The sequence below is a fragment of the Scleropages formosus genome, chromosome 20 (genome assembly GCF_900964775.1).
Source record: "Scleropages formosus chromosome 20, fSclFor1.1, whole genome shotgun sequence".
Lineage (NCBI taxonomy): Eukaryota > Metazoa > Chordata > Actinopteri > Osteoglossiformes > Osteoglossidae > Scleropages > Scleropages formosus.
The window spans coordinates 16,242,214-16,258,477 of record NC_041825.1 but is presented as its reverse complement, the minus strand read 5'-3'; the positions used below and the strand labels follow the sequence as shown (position 1 = coordinate 16,258,477).

Genomic DNA, 16,264 nt, shown 5'->3' with positions numbered 1-16,264 from the left:
TAATAATAAACCCTTGCAGTAAAAATCCCCATAGTGCTATTTGATCTGTGTTTTGTGTCACATATGCACCAGGAAGAGGAGGACAGCAGCTTGCAACACATGTACCTTTTCATGTATACCATTTTACACTAACTACTCAAGACTTGTACCATGTACGTACCAACCAAGCAATCAATGTCAACAGCCGCTCGTCCCAAGTTGGGTCACGGTGAGCCGGAGCCTATCCCAGAAACACAGAGCGCAAGGCCAAAAGGGGAGAGGATACACCATGGACAAGACCCCAGTCCATCGCAGTGCACCCTAAGCAGGACTCGAACCCTAGACCTGCCACACAGTGGGCACCATGTAGGGTAAGAAAATGCTATTTTTGTGAAACAGTAACACGTTAACAACGATTATACTTGATACAACAGTAATTCGCATTTTAAATTCTGATGTTACTTCAAACTGCAATGGTATGGCATCCCATCCAGGGTGTACCCCATTTAGCCCTGCACCCTGTGCTTCTAGGATAGGCTCTGAATTGCCACAACCAAGATTTGTACAAGGGGTTAAAGAAACTGAGTGATGTTATTTTAAACGAAGCTTTTCATTTATTTTAACATAACCGTGTCAATATGGCAATAAAGTTCATACGGAATTTACATTGTTATCATAAATTCAAGTCAGTAAAAATTAAATAAGTTTTAAAAAATAAAAAACAAGCGTATTTTCTGTACAGCTGCCTGCCCTCCCGTCCTCCTCCCTGTTGCTATGAGCCTATTTCTTCTGCCCTTCTCTGAGCATGTTGCGCTTCTCCAGCTTGCTCATGACCTGCGTGATGTCCACGGGTCCACTGGCAGCGAGACGCGCCTTCTCCTCCTCCTCCCGCTGGCGCAGGATGATGGGGCTCAGGCTGGGCTTGCGCTTCTTGGCATTCTGTTCCAGCTGCGCTTCACTACAGGAGATGCATGAAAAAGGGACCATGAGCACTGCACACTGACAAAGACTGCTGGACCACAAGTGATGCCAAGTAACACAGACCACAGGACAGTGACTACTGCACACTAAACACACCTCACAACACCCCAGAATAATTTTAATCTCCACAGCAGGTCTGTAAGGATTTACCTGAAATTATGTGCCTCAGGGCAAATGGCCTTTTTCTGCGTCTCCTTGGAAACAGCAGATTTCATGTATCGTCCAAATGAATCCTGAGACAAAAACAAGGCCATTAGGATGACAGCGAAATGGAGGGAAAGACTGCGTGGTACCAACAGATGGCACAAAGACTCTACCTTCTTCATAAGCATGTATATGTGGGTTTGGGCAGCATCCAGAACGTAGCGATGAGGGTGGACTAGTCCCTTCACAGTGATCTCCATGGTTTTACCATCAATGTTGATCCAACGTGGTGCTCCAGGTGCCAGGAAGGTCCTGAGCTCACACAGGATAAATGTATACATGTCACGTCACAGCAACACTCAAACACAAACCCAACTCAAGTGGAAGGAAACATATGCTAACTTGTATATCTGCTGGGCTTTCTCCTTCATGGTGGCTGCAGCTCCCCACTTTAAGTCTTCACAAGTTTCCCAGAAGGCCAAGTTTTCGCCTTGATGCAATTAAGAAAATGAAACACTAAGACCGCAAAACGCAATGCCAGCAGCTACACTTTTTGCGCAACTCCACCAAACCATATTAGACACTTGAAGACCACAGCCTAGGCTTTGTCACTTACCGCTGAACTCCTTCTTCAAGAAGAGGCGGAAATCAGCCCGACCTCGGGGGTCGTTGAGCAGCTCCTGGAAGCCGAAAGTCCACCGTTCCACTCTCATTTTGGTGGGAGTCTCCACACTGCAAAGTGCAAAGACAAGCAGTACATCAACCTTAACATTTAATCATTATCTATTTCAAGCAAAACACATGAGCAGACGTCTAAAAAGTCTAAGCGGTACAATAGTTCTCAATGCTAGCATCATTTATTATAATAATAATAAAGTGATTTAAAAGACGGTTTGGAACCCGAGGCTTACTTGGGAAGGTTGAGTTCCCAATATGTGGTGTCATCAGTTAACCAGGGGTTGCTAGGAAGGCACGGGGCCAGGAATGGGTCATGATTATTGTACGTTGTCATATACTTGACAATGCTGCGGGATGAAGAATTACAAATTCCGCCTTAGCTCCAGAAGTGTTACACAAGGAAATGTTCAAGTTGTTCTAATGTGCACATATGGTTAAGTTTCGCACTGCACTATGATTTCAGTGTACGTTCCAGAGCATACAATGTAACTACATCTATTATAACAAGTGTGATGGTACTCTGAACAATCAAGCAGTTAAATAGCATCCTTGGCTAGCGCTTTGAAAAAAAACATACGCTCCAATGGACACCGATGACTTGACGCGCGATCTCATAATGGACTGCTGTGTGAAAATAATCTGTTAAGGAAAATAAAATAATTGTTATTGGAGTCAGCTGAGACAGTTCTCAGTGCATTTAATTACATGGATTTTTACTTTTGTTAGGCTAACTGGCATTGCTGGATAAGGAAATACATGTTGCAGTAGTCAAGAAGTGTTCTTGTTATGATTATATGAAGATACTTATTACTAGTGTCCAGGCATTAGGCCACCGGGACTCTGGAACTCTGTCTTGTGGGGGTTGAATGTACTTCCTGAGACCATCAAATTGATCCCGAAGGAAAGTTTAATTTTACAACTCAATTCACAAGTTACTCACCATTCTCCTGTAATAGTCTATAGTTTTTTTCTGAAATAGAAACAAATAGGAAACATAAGAGATCATTTCTGCCTTGTAGTACCGTAGGTGCTGACTGTAAACTAAATACAATATCTAATATGTGGACAAAGACTTACTAAACAACACCTAAGAGAGATGCCAGACACAAGGAAAAGCATACATGTAGGTAGATCCACAATTTCAGCAGTTTGTAGAAGTTTGTATTTCGGTATCACTTGGGACTGAAATTATGTGTATGTATAGTATTTTATTTAAGACCTAATAAATATCCAAGGATATTTATGACTGCAAAACATTTGCTGTTCCTTGTATTTAGTGCATTGATGTTTTCAAATATTCCCACTGATCACACAATTCAGACACACACTACTCAGACAAACTATTCTGACACTCAAACAATATCCACTTCTATTACTACTGTATGTACATATGCATTTTTCTGTCTTTATTGTCCAGTAACTCTGCAATTACAGATGAAGAACTGAAGCAGACAGAGATGGAACTTAATCTGCATGGAAAGAAAAGACAAAAGAAGGCATGAAAGTACGTATAAATAACAGCATTATGACTCGAACATGTACATCACAATACCGACGAAATGTAAAATCCAAATTCACCGATGCCGCCAATGCCCATGATATGATTGAAATATGATTGTTACTTTGAAGTGAATTCAGAAACTATGTCAGCAATAAATGAACTGCAATAAACAGACTAACACCTCCATGGAAGAGTTAATTCATTGCTGCCATAAATAACACTGCAAAGACATAAGATGAGAGGTTTTCAAAAATGCTGTTGACCTAGAGACCCACGAATAAATATAAACTTTAGCTCAGAGAGAGCTTGGTTTCTGAGCGCTGATAAGACTCCTTAGGGATCAGTTGCCACAATATGAGAGGGCCCTGGAAAACCTTAACAGACTGTCATCCACCCACAGGCAACCAGAGTCCAACTAAAAACCATGTAAAAAAGGGTAAGGAAGTACATATAAGTGTTTGTGTGTTGCAGTTCAGTATTATATGGTCAAGAATGGCTAAGAATAAACACATGAATTGTGACATTCACTTGTTCAAGTCCTAGTAGGAGGACCTGCTTTTACACTTTTGAACCAGGTGCATGACCTGGATTCTCTAGGAACATAAATACACACACACACACACACACTTTCTGAACCGCTTGTCCCATACTGGGTCACGGGGGATCGGAGCCAAACCCAGTAACTCAGGGCATAAGGCCAGAGGGGGAGGGGACACACTCAGGACAGGACACCAGTCTGCCGCAAGGCACCCCAAGTGGGACTCAAACCCCAGACCCACCAGAGAGCAGGACCCGGTCCAACCCACTGCACCACCGTGCCCCCGGAACATAAATATTTCTATATTTATGCTTATATGTGTTTTTTTTTCAGAATAAAGAGCAACTGTTGAGAAACTGTAAACTGACTTGAATAAAGATGTTGGCTAACCGGGGAAATAATACTACAAAACTCCATCTGTGAAGCTCTGTTCTAAGGATTGAAAGCACCTGAAGCAAATTAAACTTCTTGCTATACAGTGTCTATGGTACTCCACGTATCCTTAAGCTTCTTCATGAAATGAATGGGCTTAACGTTCCTTCTCTTGTAGTGACAAACATCACAAACCCATCTGTTCACATGTGCATTTGACTGTAGAGTGGAGACTCCAGCTGCTTTGATTCTGGAGTTTCCATAAGATTAGCACTTAGTCACTGGTAAAGCAATGTGTTATTCAGTACAAATTATGACTACTGGCAAAGCATATAGTTTTTCTGACAAATGAAGGGATGAATGATTTTTCAGTCTGCAACACTTCCAGTTACATATGTCGCCTGAGGGTTCCAAGACTCGGGATCTGAATTCACAGATTTACAGTCACAAACTAAACAATGCATCTACTGTAATGTCACACAGAAATGGGTGCAAAGCTCTGTGTGGAAAATGAGCAGAGACCTGTCCTTTCTGGGAGGCTGCATAAGCGGGGCTGTACAATCGGATGAGCTCCTTTCTGAATTAGGAGGAATCAACCGCCCTGCTTTGGAGTGACAACATGGGGAAGTGACAAAGTAAAAGCTGTATATGTGGGCAAAAGACTGCATATTAAAAATCCTACAGGAGAGCTTTTGCACTTTTGAATTTGTTACTAAAATTAAAACCCAAGGCTACTGGGAAGAAAGTGTGGGAGCAATGCTGTAATCACTCATACTGAAGAATAGTGGAGCACCACCTTGCTGCTACAGGAAAATGTGTACATTGGAGCGACTATTAATATTCTATTCCTTAGCACTGTGCCTGGGATATTCTTTGGGGAAAGCTATCAGACATGGAATCCTCTTAATAGCAGTAAGCAGATTGGCAGGAAGGACAGATACATGACCTACAGGTAATAATAACACTGAGTACACATCATGCTGACATGTACAAAGCCTCCATATCAAGACCTTACAGTCCACCTGCTCTCTGTACAATAACACTCAATGGGTACCAGACTCTTCCATCCTCCCGTCCAAAAGTGAGCCTTTTCTTATTTACAGCTTATGTGATGTTGTAGTTTACCTTATGACATCGTCTAGTTGCAATCATACTATTTTGTTTGTTTTAACCTCAAATTCATAGGTAAGGTGATCAGCCTTGTAGGGCTTCAGAAATCAGGACATTGTAGTGTTGCTGCAAGGCCTTATGCTGAAACTCTGTGCCATGACTGGCTTATGCTCAAATTCAAGGGAAGACCTTGGATATAAGCCATGTATTCTGCACTTGGAATCAGCATCAGCTCTTGCCAGTTAACGCTGGGGTATTACCATAAGTTCTATAGGATCATACATCTTGACAATCAGCAACTCTGCGATGACTCTGCAGACCATGTGCAAGAAATGTTTTCACTGAGTGGCAAAACCGAGCAAAGTCCAGCGGAAGGAACTTTTCACCAAAAATCGCAATAAAATGAATTTGTTGCCAAGTGAAGACTAACATGATTTACACAGGCATGGCTCATCTACATTGTTACACAAAGGCACCCACCTCTGTTACCTCCTCAACATTAGGGTTAATGAGGCGATCCAGACCGTAGTCCATAGCACTGATTGTCCCCGGCTGTAAATAAGCCAAAATAAATGTCAGCCATTCACTTAAAAAGGCGCACCAAGCAGTGTTCCTGTTGTTTGTCACGGCAGTTTTATCCCCGCTAAATCTAATTTCTTCACAAACAGCATTTCTTCACTCGTTTCTCTGTTTACATATGCAGCAGTCATTTCTCAGAGATGCAAGGCTGATATTTTAATTGATTTTCTCACAGAAAATATTTCAAACTTCCTTTGCTGACTGAAAATAACCATCAAAGACTTGATCTTGGGCTGGTTGGCTGACATTTGGAAATTTGAGCATGAGTTCCCTGGAGACCAGTGGTGCAGAGAGATGCAGACACAGTCACTGTAGAATGCATTTATAAATGTACGAACTTAAGGCATTGAAGAGCCTGACCATTTCAATGTTTCAATGTCAAAACACAACAATGAAAGATTATTGCATACCAACCATTATTGGTCTTTGAGCAAAAATGACCAGATCATTATGACCCAGTTCATGAATTCACTATATCCTGCCCCAGCGGCTACTGAATTATTGAAAAGGTTAAACCCTTTGCACTCTTAGATGTAGCAGAAAACAGGCTTCAGAGATAATATGTCAATCAGGCACCTCTTGTCTTATAACTATACACATTTGCCTCTTCTAAGTAGACTTTTTTACTGCCGGACATCACAGCTTTAATTTACCTTTAGGGAAAAATCTTTATATAGGTCGTGTTTTATACAAATTCCTATTTCTTGTTTGTTAAACACACTATCCTTATCGAATCAGCTGAGGTTGTCTCATTTTCTTGTACAAGGCTACAGTTTTACACACCGATATGGTAATTAGAGATCTCAGTGTTTTTATTGCCTGCAACATTCATGAGCACCTTTACAGTTTGTTAAATATTCCTCGGCAAAATTCCGTCGCAAGTGTTGATTCAGAAACCGCTCTGTATATTGCCAGGCTACAGAAGTCTTTCCTACTTATACAATGACAAAATGTTTAAAAAAAAAAAAAAAAAACATAATGCGTGACATGGAAAAACAGGCAGGATGAACTGCTCAGCTGCGTCACAACAGGCCACTCATCTTCACACTGGATTTCAGAAACATCAACAATTAATGAAATGAGGAAGCTCTGTATGTAAAAATTGCATAATTCATTTACAGTACAAACTTCCACATAAACTTTATTTTAAAAAAATTATTACAGGTGTAGTCTCACATCCTACTTACTTGGTAATATACTATTAAATTTACATTTTTCCCTTAGAGCAATTCTCTATGATAGCCAACTAATTTTTAATTTTTTGCATACCTAAATTGCGTTTTTTTTTTTTTTTGCAGCTTGTAATATAGCAGAAACAACGGTTATATTTCAGCACAAAAATCTTTCAATAATTTTTGTAATTATGTTTGCACAATCTTTATTACGAGTCTACAAGTGAATAGGTTATTTGTTATTACTAAAATATTTTTAAGGCACATCATATAATGAGCTATGGCAAAACACAGCAACAGTCTGTAGTGTTTGCATGAAAGAGAAAAGGGCACTTTTTGTTGGGATACAACCTTCCTCTAAGGGTCACAAGACCAGTGTGACAGACTGTGAATGACAGGATGTAAAACTAGGAAGCAAAGCGCTTTGTTAAACACAGAGACAGAGACTGTGTTTCTGTGCAGCTGAGAACATAACCAACTTCTATGTTTCCTTTCATATTCAATTGGTTATTGCTTCTTGAGTCTTAGCTTTTTTATGGCTTGCTTTATCAACTTATGCTTATTTAGTATTTAGCTTAAAAAAACATACTTTCACCTAACTCTTGTTCCTGTCTGCCTTCATCTCTGGTGAACTGACTGTATTCTCTGCTGACAGAAAATTCCTTATGTGCTGAAATAACTATGAGATAATAAAACTACAATAGTGGGCTGAGTATTTATTGGCAACGACCCGGTAGGCCCTCCCTTGTCCGGACAATGGCTCTTACTCACTGGTGGCCGGTGTACAACCCAATATGCACGTTCCTGACAATCGAACACCACACGGTCTGGCTTCTTCCTCTCCTTCCCTGCCCTATCCACAAAAGGAGCAGTCAGTGAAATGCATGCACTGTCAGGTATACATAAAAATCTGTCACCCCAACATGCAGAGGAACAGCACTGACCTGTACTGCTCCTTAGCCTGCATCACTATAAAGTCCCACTTGTGGTTTATCCATTTGTGAAGGTTGCTGTAATGCTCCTGATGGAAGAAAGGTGGAAGTTTGCTATAAAAGGGGCAGGAATTCAAACCTGAGCTTATGCTGCCAGCTGGCATTTGAAAGTTGCCAAAACTTACTTGCTCGTACAGCTCCAGCACCCCTTTCTTCCGAATGTTTCTCTTTGCTAAGTAGATTGCTTCAGGAATGTAAAATAATATTTTTATTAATATCAAAAAATATATTTTAAGGTGTGAGCTACAACTGTTAATTATGATCTTCAAAAAAGTTACTTTGACATAATTTATTGAGCTGTTGCTTGTCACCAAACAACATACCTACAATTATTTATCCATTTACTGTATACAGCCAGGTAATTTTACTGGAGCAATTTAAGGTAAGTACCTTGCTCCAGGATGCTACAACTGGAGGTAGGATTTGAACTTGTGACCTTTGGGTCCAAAGGCAGCACCCCAAACAAATTACTTGCCAACCTAGTATTTATTCATTTAGCAAACACTTAGCCAACATCGCTTTCCAAAGTCAATGCTTTTTTCAATGTTACATTTCAGTACAAACCAAATTACAAGGGTTTATCCATTGAAAAAGTTCAATAATTTTTACTGGAGTAATTCTGGGGAAGCAGCTTACTCAAGTGTACTGCAGGATTTGAACCTGTGTCTTTTGCAAAGCAGTACCTGTAACCACTATGCTGACTGCTGCCCCAACTAACACAACCACTATTGGGACAGCTGGTAGTATAGTGGTTGGAGTTGCTGCCTTTGTCCTTAAAGGTTACAGGTCTAAGCTCTGCCTCTGGCTATATTACTCTTGAGCAAGGTACTTACCCTGAGTTGCTCCAGTAAAATTACCCAACTGTACAAATAGGTATGTTAACATATAAGCTGCTTTGGAGAAAAGCATGAGCTAAATGAATAGATGTTATATCCAAAAAAAGAAATGACCAGAAGGAACTCACCATAGTCTGTATCCTCTGCTGGCCACTGCTGAGCAGGCCAGAAGTACGGGGTCTAAGGAATAGGATATGAAGATATTACATGTTCACTAGATATCCTTTTTTAGGGACTGTCTTCATCTTGGAACCCTCACAACTGCACCTATCTATGGAACTGTCTCCAGAGTTTTTCACACATCACAGAAAATTTAGATAATGAAAATCACAAGAAAATCAGCACAAACCAGAAAGTGGCTGTATTGTTCCAGACAGAAGTAGCAGAGACAAACAATCTAACTAACTGTCATGGTAGTTCCAACGAAGCACAATTTCCATTACAATCAACACATTCTATAGTTGTCCATTTTTCCACCCTAAAAACAAAGACCAAAGTTTTGTAATATGTACCATTTGTAATCTAACACTCACCACAACCAATGGTGGACAATGTGAAGGAATATGAGCTTTGAATGTGTTAAATGTACAGTTTTCATTTCAATGAAATAGGTAGATGTGCTTAAAAAAAGAACAACTGTATCCAACTAGTATTTTTGTTAAAATTCTCAAAACACTGTGAAACAAGTGTTGTAAAATACTGTATGTTCAGGCTGAAGGGCCATTTTTAATGGATGTTACATAAATCTAGTAATAATAACTTAAGTATGGAATTATTAAATAAAAAAGAAGCCCAAAACATAACCTGTGTTTATTTCTTCTGGTGTTTGCAGAACTGTATGATCTAATCCATAGTGCTGATCCCCATTTTTAGACATCTGGGTCATTAGCTAGCATCAGAATATAAATGAAACACTATGCGACAACACCAGCATATTACATTTGGTAAAAACTTTGCATTCACAACAAAAAAGGGGAGAGTCTCTGTTGATGATGTTCTCAAGGTTTACCTGAAAACGGTACAGGGAGGCATCAGGCTTGATAATGAGTTTCTTGTGGTCCTGTAGGGGGTAGATGTAGCCAAATGCTACCATCATGGTACCCAAGGTTCGGGCCTCTAGACAGGAGAGACCCAGAAAAAGGCAAAGGGAGTATTATATCATTCCACCCTGATGGGGTGATGTCTTTCAAGTGAAATACGGCCAGAACAAAAGCTTAAAATGTGCAGAAATATCATTGTATTATCCAGAGTACTATTCTCTCACCCTGTTTAGGGCTTCACCTGCAGACTGGCAGTATTATCTGGTGATAGCAAAGGGTTTTTACACTTTTCAATTATCATGCGGAAAAAGCTAATGTGTATTATCAAGAGATCTTGTTCACTAAAGTACAGTATTATGCAAGACACTGATTGATCACTTATTCACCATGAACATCCAATCAAACGACAGTAGTTCCTTACCCTGAGCATCTATCTTAAACCGATTGGCAATCCATGCTACAATGTCTTCACCTGAGGGATGCAACAAAGCAAGGTCCAATTTAAGGAGAACAATGATACAAAACACCATAACATTATTGCAGCACTACAATGTCAGTACTTCCTGTGAAGCAGCCTCCTCTATTTGTGGAAATACACTGCATTAGAAGAATGAAATTGCCTCCATCACTAAACTACAGATTATTGGTGGAGGTAAAGAGGAAGGCATATGGAGGTGGAGGTGTGACGTCCACCAAGGCCTGGGAAAATCACATGTGGTACCTGAGACAGACCATTAGCGAGGTAGGACCTGCTAAGGGCTTTTTTTTTAAAAAAAAAAAAAGGTGCAGGGAAATGAGGGACAGGACTAATGATCTATGTGAGCAAACAGGTGAAAGCTTTTAAAACTTAGCTGTTCAGAGACATTCCCCTATATTAGTATGTTTATTATAACAGGATTAATATAACATTAAAGTGCTGCCAACATGCAATAAATACAATAAGTTTTTGTTTACCTTGGACCAATCCTCTTCAAGCATACCTATGACACATGTGAAGTACTTTTTGCAAATGTCATTATTAACAAGTGTACATTTGTAAGGGGTTAAGGGAAAAGGTGAACCCATAAGGCTATGTATGTCAAGTCATTGGCTCCTCAGTTGAAATACCAAAATTTTTCAACTGTCGCAGAAAGTCTATATGCAATGTCAACCAGTTGCATCCTATTGCATTGCTCAGCATACTTTACACGTGAGCACAAGTTGTTCAGTCTCTTTGTCTAGTGACCACATCAGCCAAGAGGAGTGAGTTACTGCAGCCAGCTGCACAGAGGTTGTCATGGCAATGGATTCTTCCACATACCGGTACCTACACAAAGGGAGCCGCAGTGTTTTAGGCTTATGTGTTGTCTGGATTCTCCTTATGAGCACCTGTATTTGAGCCAGAAAACTCCTGAGAAAATGGACACATATAGAATGTCATCTATTCTTATATCTATTTTAACAGGGAATTAAAAATTGTTGTTCCTAACTCCAGATTGTAACGCTTTTTCACAGCAAGTTAAACAACACAGACAATGTAAAACATACTATATATCTCTGTTATGTTTGATCACAATTAAGAAAGAGCTTAATAGTTATATGTATATTTCTAAATTAATTTAATACATTTTACCTACTCAGCCTTTGGACATTTTGGACTCTGTAAACAATAAAAATATGTGACTGTTAATCCCAAATATACATTTAAGGAAAATTCCCATTACTGAGGAATATGCCTCACCCGTGATGGCATGTGGGATTGTAGTAATGACCAGCCTCTGGGTCTGGGACTTCACACCATCTTTTGGGTCCTGCATCTCCAGTACCAGGGCTTCCATCTGCAGGAGGAAAGAAGGAAGGATGTCAGACACTATTATGACTGCAGACAATCATCTAGATGTTCATGATTTACAAGCAAAATGCCATAATTCTGCCTAATGAATCCAGAGTTTTTGCTTTACTTTGTTCTTGTACACTTCTCAGGGGGAATTCTTGATAAGTAATTTATATATTGTGTTATTATTGTGTTTTGGATAACAATGGAGCCAGTTATCCAGTCTTATGTCAAGATGATAACTTCATATACTCCAGATATCGCTACCCCATTCTTGTCAAAGACGCATCTGAGGCTACGCAGTGTTTCTCTCCCATTCTCTGTATTAGAACAGTATTTGGTGTAGTGTAAAATATAAGCTTGGAATTACATGGATATGTAATTCAAATTAAGATGCAACATGTACAAATTATTACTGGGGCTTGGAATAATGCATCAAAAGTTGTCACTTTAAGGATGTGTAATAATGATATTTTCAGAAATGCAACAGTCTAATTGACAATTACAATTACAGCTGGTGTTGTTGTCACTGGTATAGATTGATTAATAAAACAAAAAGGTAATTAAAGCACTGTGAAAGCTCACAACAGTGACCAGTGGTTAATGTAATCTTCAGTTCCAAGGGTGGAAACCTGCAACAGACTGATGATGAATGATTCACACCTTCTTCCCCACTGTAGCAAGTAAGGAACAATCAGTCAGCTCTCCAAAATAAATACAATGCCTTGCTGGCAGTGACTAGGCTTCCTGAACATTCCTTGAGTCCACAATTACAAGTTGAACTATTGGGGATAGCTAGTAGGGTAGTGGTTAGTTGCTGCTTTTGGCCCCAAAGGTTTGGACCCAAATGGTTACAGGTTCAAATTTCACCTCTAGCTGTTGTACCATTGAACAAAATAATTACCTTAAATTACTCAAGTAAAACTACCTGGCTGTATAAATGGCTAAATAACTGTAGGTAGATTAGCATTGTAAGTTGCCTTGGGGAAAAGTGTCAGATAAATAAATAAATGTAATGTAATTAGGGAGTACTAAGTATCTAGATTCCTGGAAATCTGTACTGAATTATATACTGTAATTCATACTGTCATACTAGAATTCATACTGTAATGACTGTGACTAAAGGATAAAAAAGATATCCTTGTTTTAGGAATTGTCTTCATTTTAGAACCCTCACAACTGCACGGAACTGTCTTCAGAATTTCTCACACATGAGAGAAAATTTAGATTTTTTTTTCTTTTTACGGATCAGAATGAATCCAAATCACAAGAAAACCAGGACAAACCAGAAAGAGCCGAATTGTTCCAGACAGAAGTAGCACAGACAAGCAATCTAGCTAGCTGTCATGGTATTTCTAAGAAGCACAATTTCCATTACAATCAACAAATTCTTGAGTGGTAAAACTGTGGGAGTTTGAGCGGCAAAATGAGTTTATTGTAAATAGTTGAATTGTGGGTAAAATGGAATTGTGTTCAACCGCTGTGGGAATTTACAGGGACCATAAGCGGGTGAGAAAAAAAAAGAAGGAAAGCCCGAGGGGCGCTAAGCAGGCTGGGAAGGCTGGCCTCAGGGGTAGGTCCTTGAGAAAAAAAGGTTCTCGGACGGAGAGAATTATTTCCTTGTGTTCCAATAAACGTTCGCGATGAACGCTGTCCGTGCGTCTCTCTCGCCTCATCGGAACCCAGAGCTACAATAGAAGTGGGCTCTCAGTGGGGGACATCGGCTTGTCCTTTGCACGTCACTTTGTACCTGTCAGTGGGAATTGCAGCCTCTTTGAAGACTGCAAGGCACTGATTTGCGAGCCTCTCCAAGTTAAGTGCGCCTGAAGCGCTGCCGCAAGAAGCTCTGAAGGCAGATGGCTGGATGAGCGCAAACTATGGCGCTCAACTCCGGACAGCGGCAGCAAAATGATTCATTTCCGTGCAAGTTATCTTTTTTTCCCGCACATCTAACACTGGACCCCTCAGCAACACCGGAAAATGACAGCGCGGGCATGTTGCTTCACTGGAAACACACCAGACCAGTGTCTGTGTGTTACTGCCCTGTGGGAGTGCTGGGCATTAGTACTGACAGAAAACACAGTCGGAGAAAAAAAACTGATTTATTCTAAAAAAAACGGGGTTTTTTTTCTGTATAACTAGAAAAAAAATATCAACTTTGTTTCTTCTTAATCACATTCACCTTATCTAAGAGCACGGCCGTGACAATTTAGCAAACATTCATATGATATATGCATGATTTGTGTCGTTTTTCCTGGTTGCCGTGCTATTTCTAGTCTAGGGTATTTCCAGCTCAATTCAGATACGGCGGAACAATATTCGCAGTATAATAATAATAATAATAATAATAATAATGAATGCACTAGTGCCGGCTTGAAAACAGAGCGCTACTGCTGTGTGTATTCAGCAAATGTAAATGTTTACAAGAAAGTGAGGAAAGGGATGCTGGCTCTGTAAATGAATTCTGCTGCATGTACGTAAGAGCTATAGAGAATGTGTGTATGTGCGATTTAAACCGCTCAAATGTCACAGCACGAGAAGTGAAGTGTAAGAGAAGACACACGCCGTGATGCGCCGTTACTAACTGGAACCGGCGACATTCACGCGCAAACCACGACCGTAAAAAACACGAGAGGAACGACGACACCGAGCGAGCGAGCGAGCGAGAGCCGGCTGGTCGCGCTGATGATGCTAAGCACGACTCTTTCTTTTCCCACCGGGACCGGCACCGGCGAGCGCGGCGGTACACTGACTAGTCTAGACTACAGCCATTCGTGAACATACATACATACCTTTCTCAAACAGGCCATCCGCGGTCGATACCGCTGCCCGTGATCGCGAACATTTCTGATCGTCATGCTGAGTGAGTGTAACGCTTGGCCGGCCGCTCGCTTCTCCTCCTTGTGGCTTGTTTCGTGGGAACACGAACGATCGAACGAGCCGCGCCGAATGACTTAGAAGCCCGCGCAGCGTGCAGGCAAAGCCGAGGGACGACGCCTGCCCGTGTCACACGCCCCTTATCCCCACACAAGAGCCTACGGTGCGAAGGAAAGATGGGCACCTCGGCCAATCACGGCGCGTCCCTCCTGTTGTTCTCCGAGTGAACCCGCCGCATCCCGCAGAAGCCAAGTGATGCGGCAATTCCGCCGTCTGCTCGAAGGGCGGCGCTGTAGAATCACCAATGAAAAACGAACGGTGGCACTGGGCAGGCAGTTTCAGTATTCCGCGAAATCTGCCCCTCAGATTATCGTCATATGCATATACGACAATATACACATATTGCCTGAAACCGCTTCTTCCAAACGGGGTCGCGGCGAACCGGAGCCTAATCCGGCAAAACAGGGCGCAAGGCTGGAGGGGGAAGGGGCACACCCAGGACGGGAAGTCAGTCCATCGCAAGGCACCGTAAGCAGGGCTCGAACCGCAGACCCACCAGAGAGCAGGACCCGGCCAAACCCGCTATATCATGATATCACCGGTCACGAGTTTCGATACAGCTGCAACAGAACCCCATTTCAAATAAATGTTAAGCAATGCACCTTTTTAAATCATATCAAACACTGTGTAAGATTTTTTTTTTTTTGCGTTATTTCATTATCTTGTTCACATTATTTCCAGGACGAACGGAATCACGGAAACATATTTTTATATCTGCAGCACATGAGATGTGCAGGAAGTAACCACACTGAAACATCTGCGCAGTATTAATCACATGTGAGCAATGCATTTGCTTTTTATTCATTTAGGTGATGCTTTCATCCAAGATGACTTACAGTGTTCAGCTACTTACTATTTTTATTTTATTTAAATATATTATACTACTTTTTATTTACCCACTCATGCAGCTGGGTAATTTTTACTGGAGTTATTTGGTAAGTACCTTGCTCCAGGGTACTACAGCCAGAGGAGAGATCTGAACCTGTGATCTTTTGGGTCCAAACCACTGCACTATCAGCTGTCCCATTTACAGAAAAGCCAACTGAATCCCAGTTTATGGTCTAGGTTTTGACAGAAATTTTATTCTGCAAGGTTTGTTGACCCTCAATCAGGCAGCATACTGTATCTCTCGGCACCTACCCAGATACCTTGTGTAGTTTCCAAAAGAACCTCTTCATATCAGTTACTGACAGACTAATTACTGCCTGTGAAAAAAAAGATCTATTTGAATTAGAAATTAACATTCTGATAAAGTTTTACCATTGAATTTTACAAGGTGCCCTTTCACTGTCTCTTCTAACTGCAATCAGTGTGTTCTCATTGTAATATAAAATCATGTTCAGTTAATCAGTAATCAAAAATAAGTTCTAATGTAAGTGTGTTGCTTGCATTTTACAGCATGTCTTAAGAGTGTCTGAATTTTACATCATTGAACTCAGTTATGTAGCTGATAGTAGCAAAAGTTGTAAGTAGTGTATCTAGCAGTGTAAGTCACCTTGGTGAATAAGGTGCGTGGGCTGGTAACACTACATAGTATCCATTGTAAGTTGCTTTGGAGAAAAGCATCTGCTAAAATAATGTAAATGTAAAAG

At 40.7% G+C, this 16,264-nt stretch overlaps 1 protein-coding gene across 1 annotated transcript; it reads right to left on the bottom strand.

The window, feature by feature from the left end:
* Positions 1-558: 558 nt before the first annotated feature.
* On the bottom strand, positions 559-14,815 carry LOC108939804 (regulator of G-protein signaling 9-like). The gene is made up of 17 exons (XM_018761421.2): positions 14,528-14,815; positions 11,643-11,739; positions 10,344-10,394; positions 9,892-9,998; positions 9,011-9,062; positions 8,172-8,230; positions 7,999-8,075; positions 7,826-7,907; positions 5,784-5,855; positions 2,723-2,752; positions 2,360-2,421; positions 2,016-2,129; positions 1,721-1,836; positions 1,507-1,594; positions 1,278-1,416; positions 1,111-1,193; positions 559-937 (listed from the first exon to the last, which is right to left on the bottom strand). Exons 1-17 carry the CDS (start codon positions 14,591-14,593, stop codon positions 760-762), a joined length of 1,473 nt encoding a protein of 490 aa, XP_018616937.2. The 5' UTR covers positions 14,594-14,815; the 3' UTR covers positions 559-759.
* Between the last annotated feature and the right edge of the window lie 1,449 nt (positions 14,816-16,264).

What these genes read in the sequence shown, in the direction of transcription:
- LOC108939804 (XM_018761421.2), bottom strand. Translation starts at nt 14,593, where the DNA reads ATGACGATCAGAAATGTTCGCGATCACGGGCAGCGGTATCGACCGCGG. An exon ending in CTTGAAGAAGGAGTTCAGCG is followed by an intron (nt 1,595 to 1,720) that starts GTAAGTGACAAA and finishes AATTGCATCAAG; the next exon opens with GCGAAAACTTGGCCTTCTGG. An exon ending in CCTGAGGCACATAATTTCAG is followed by an intron (nt 938 to 1,110) that starts GTAAATCCTTAC and finishes CATCTCCTGTAG; the next exon opens with TGAAGCGCAGCTGGAACAGA.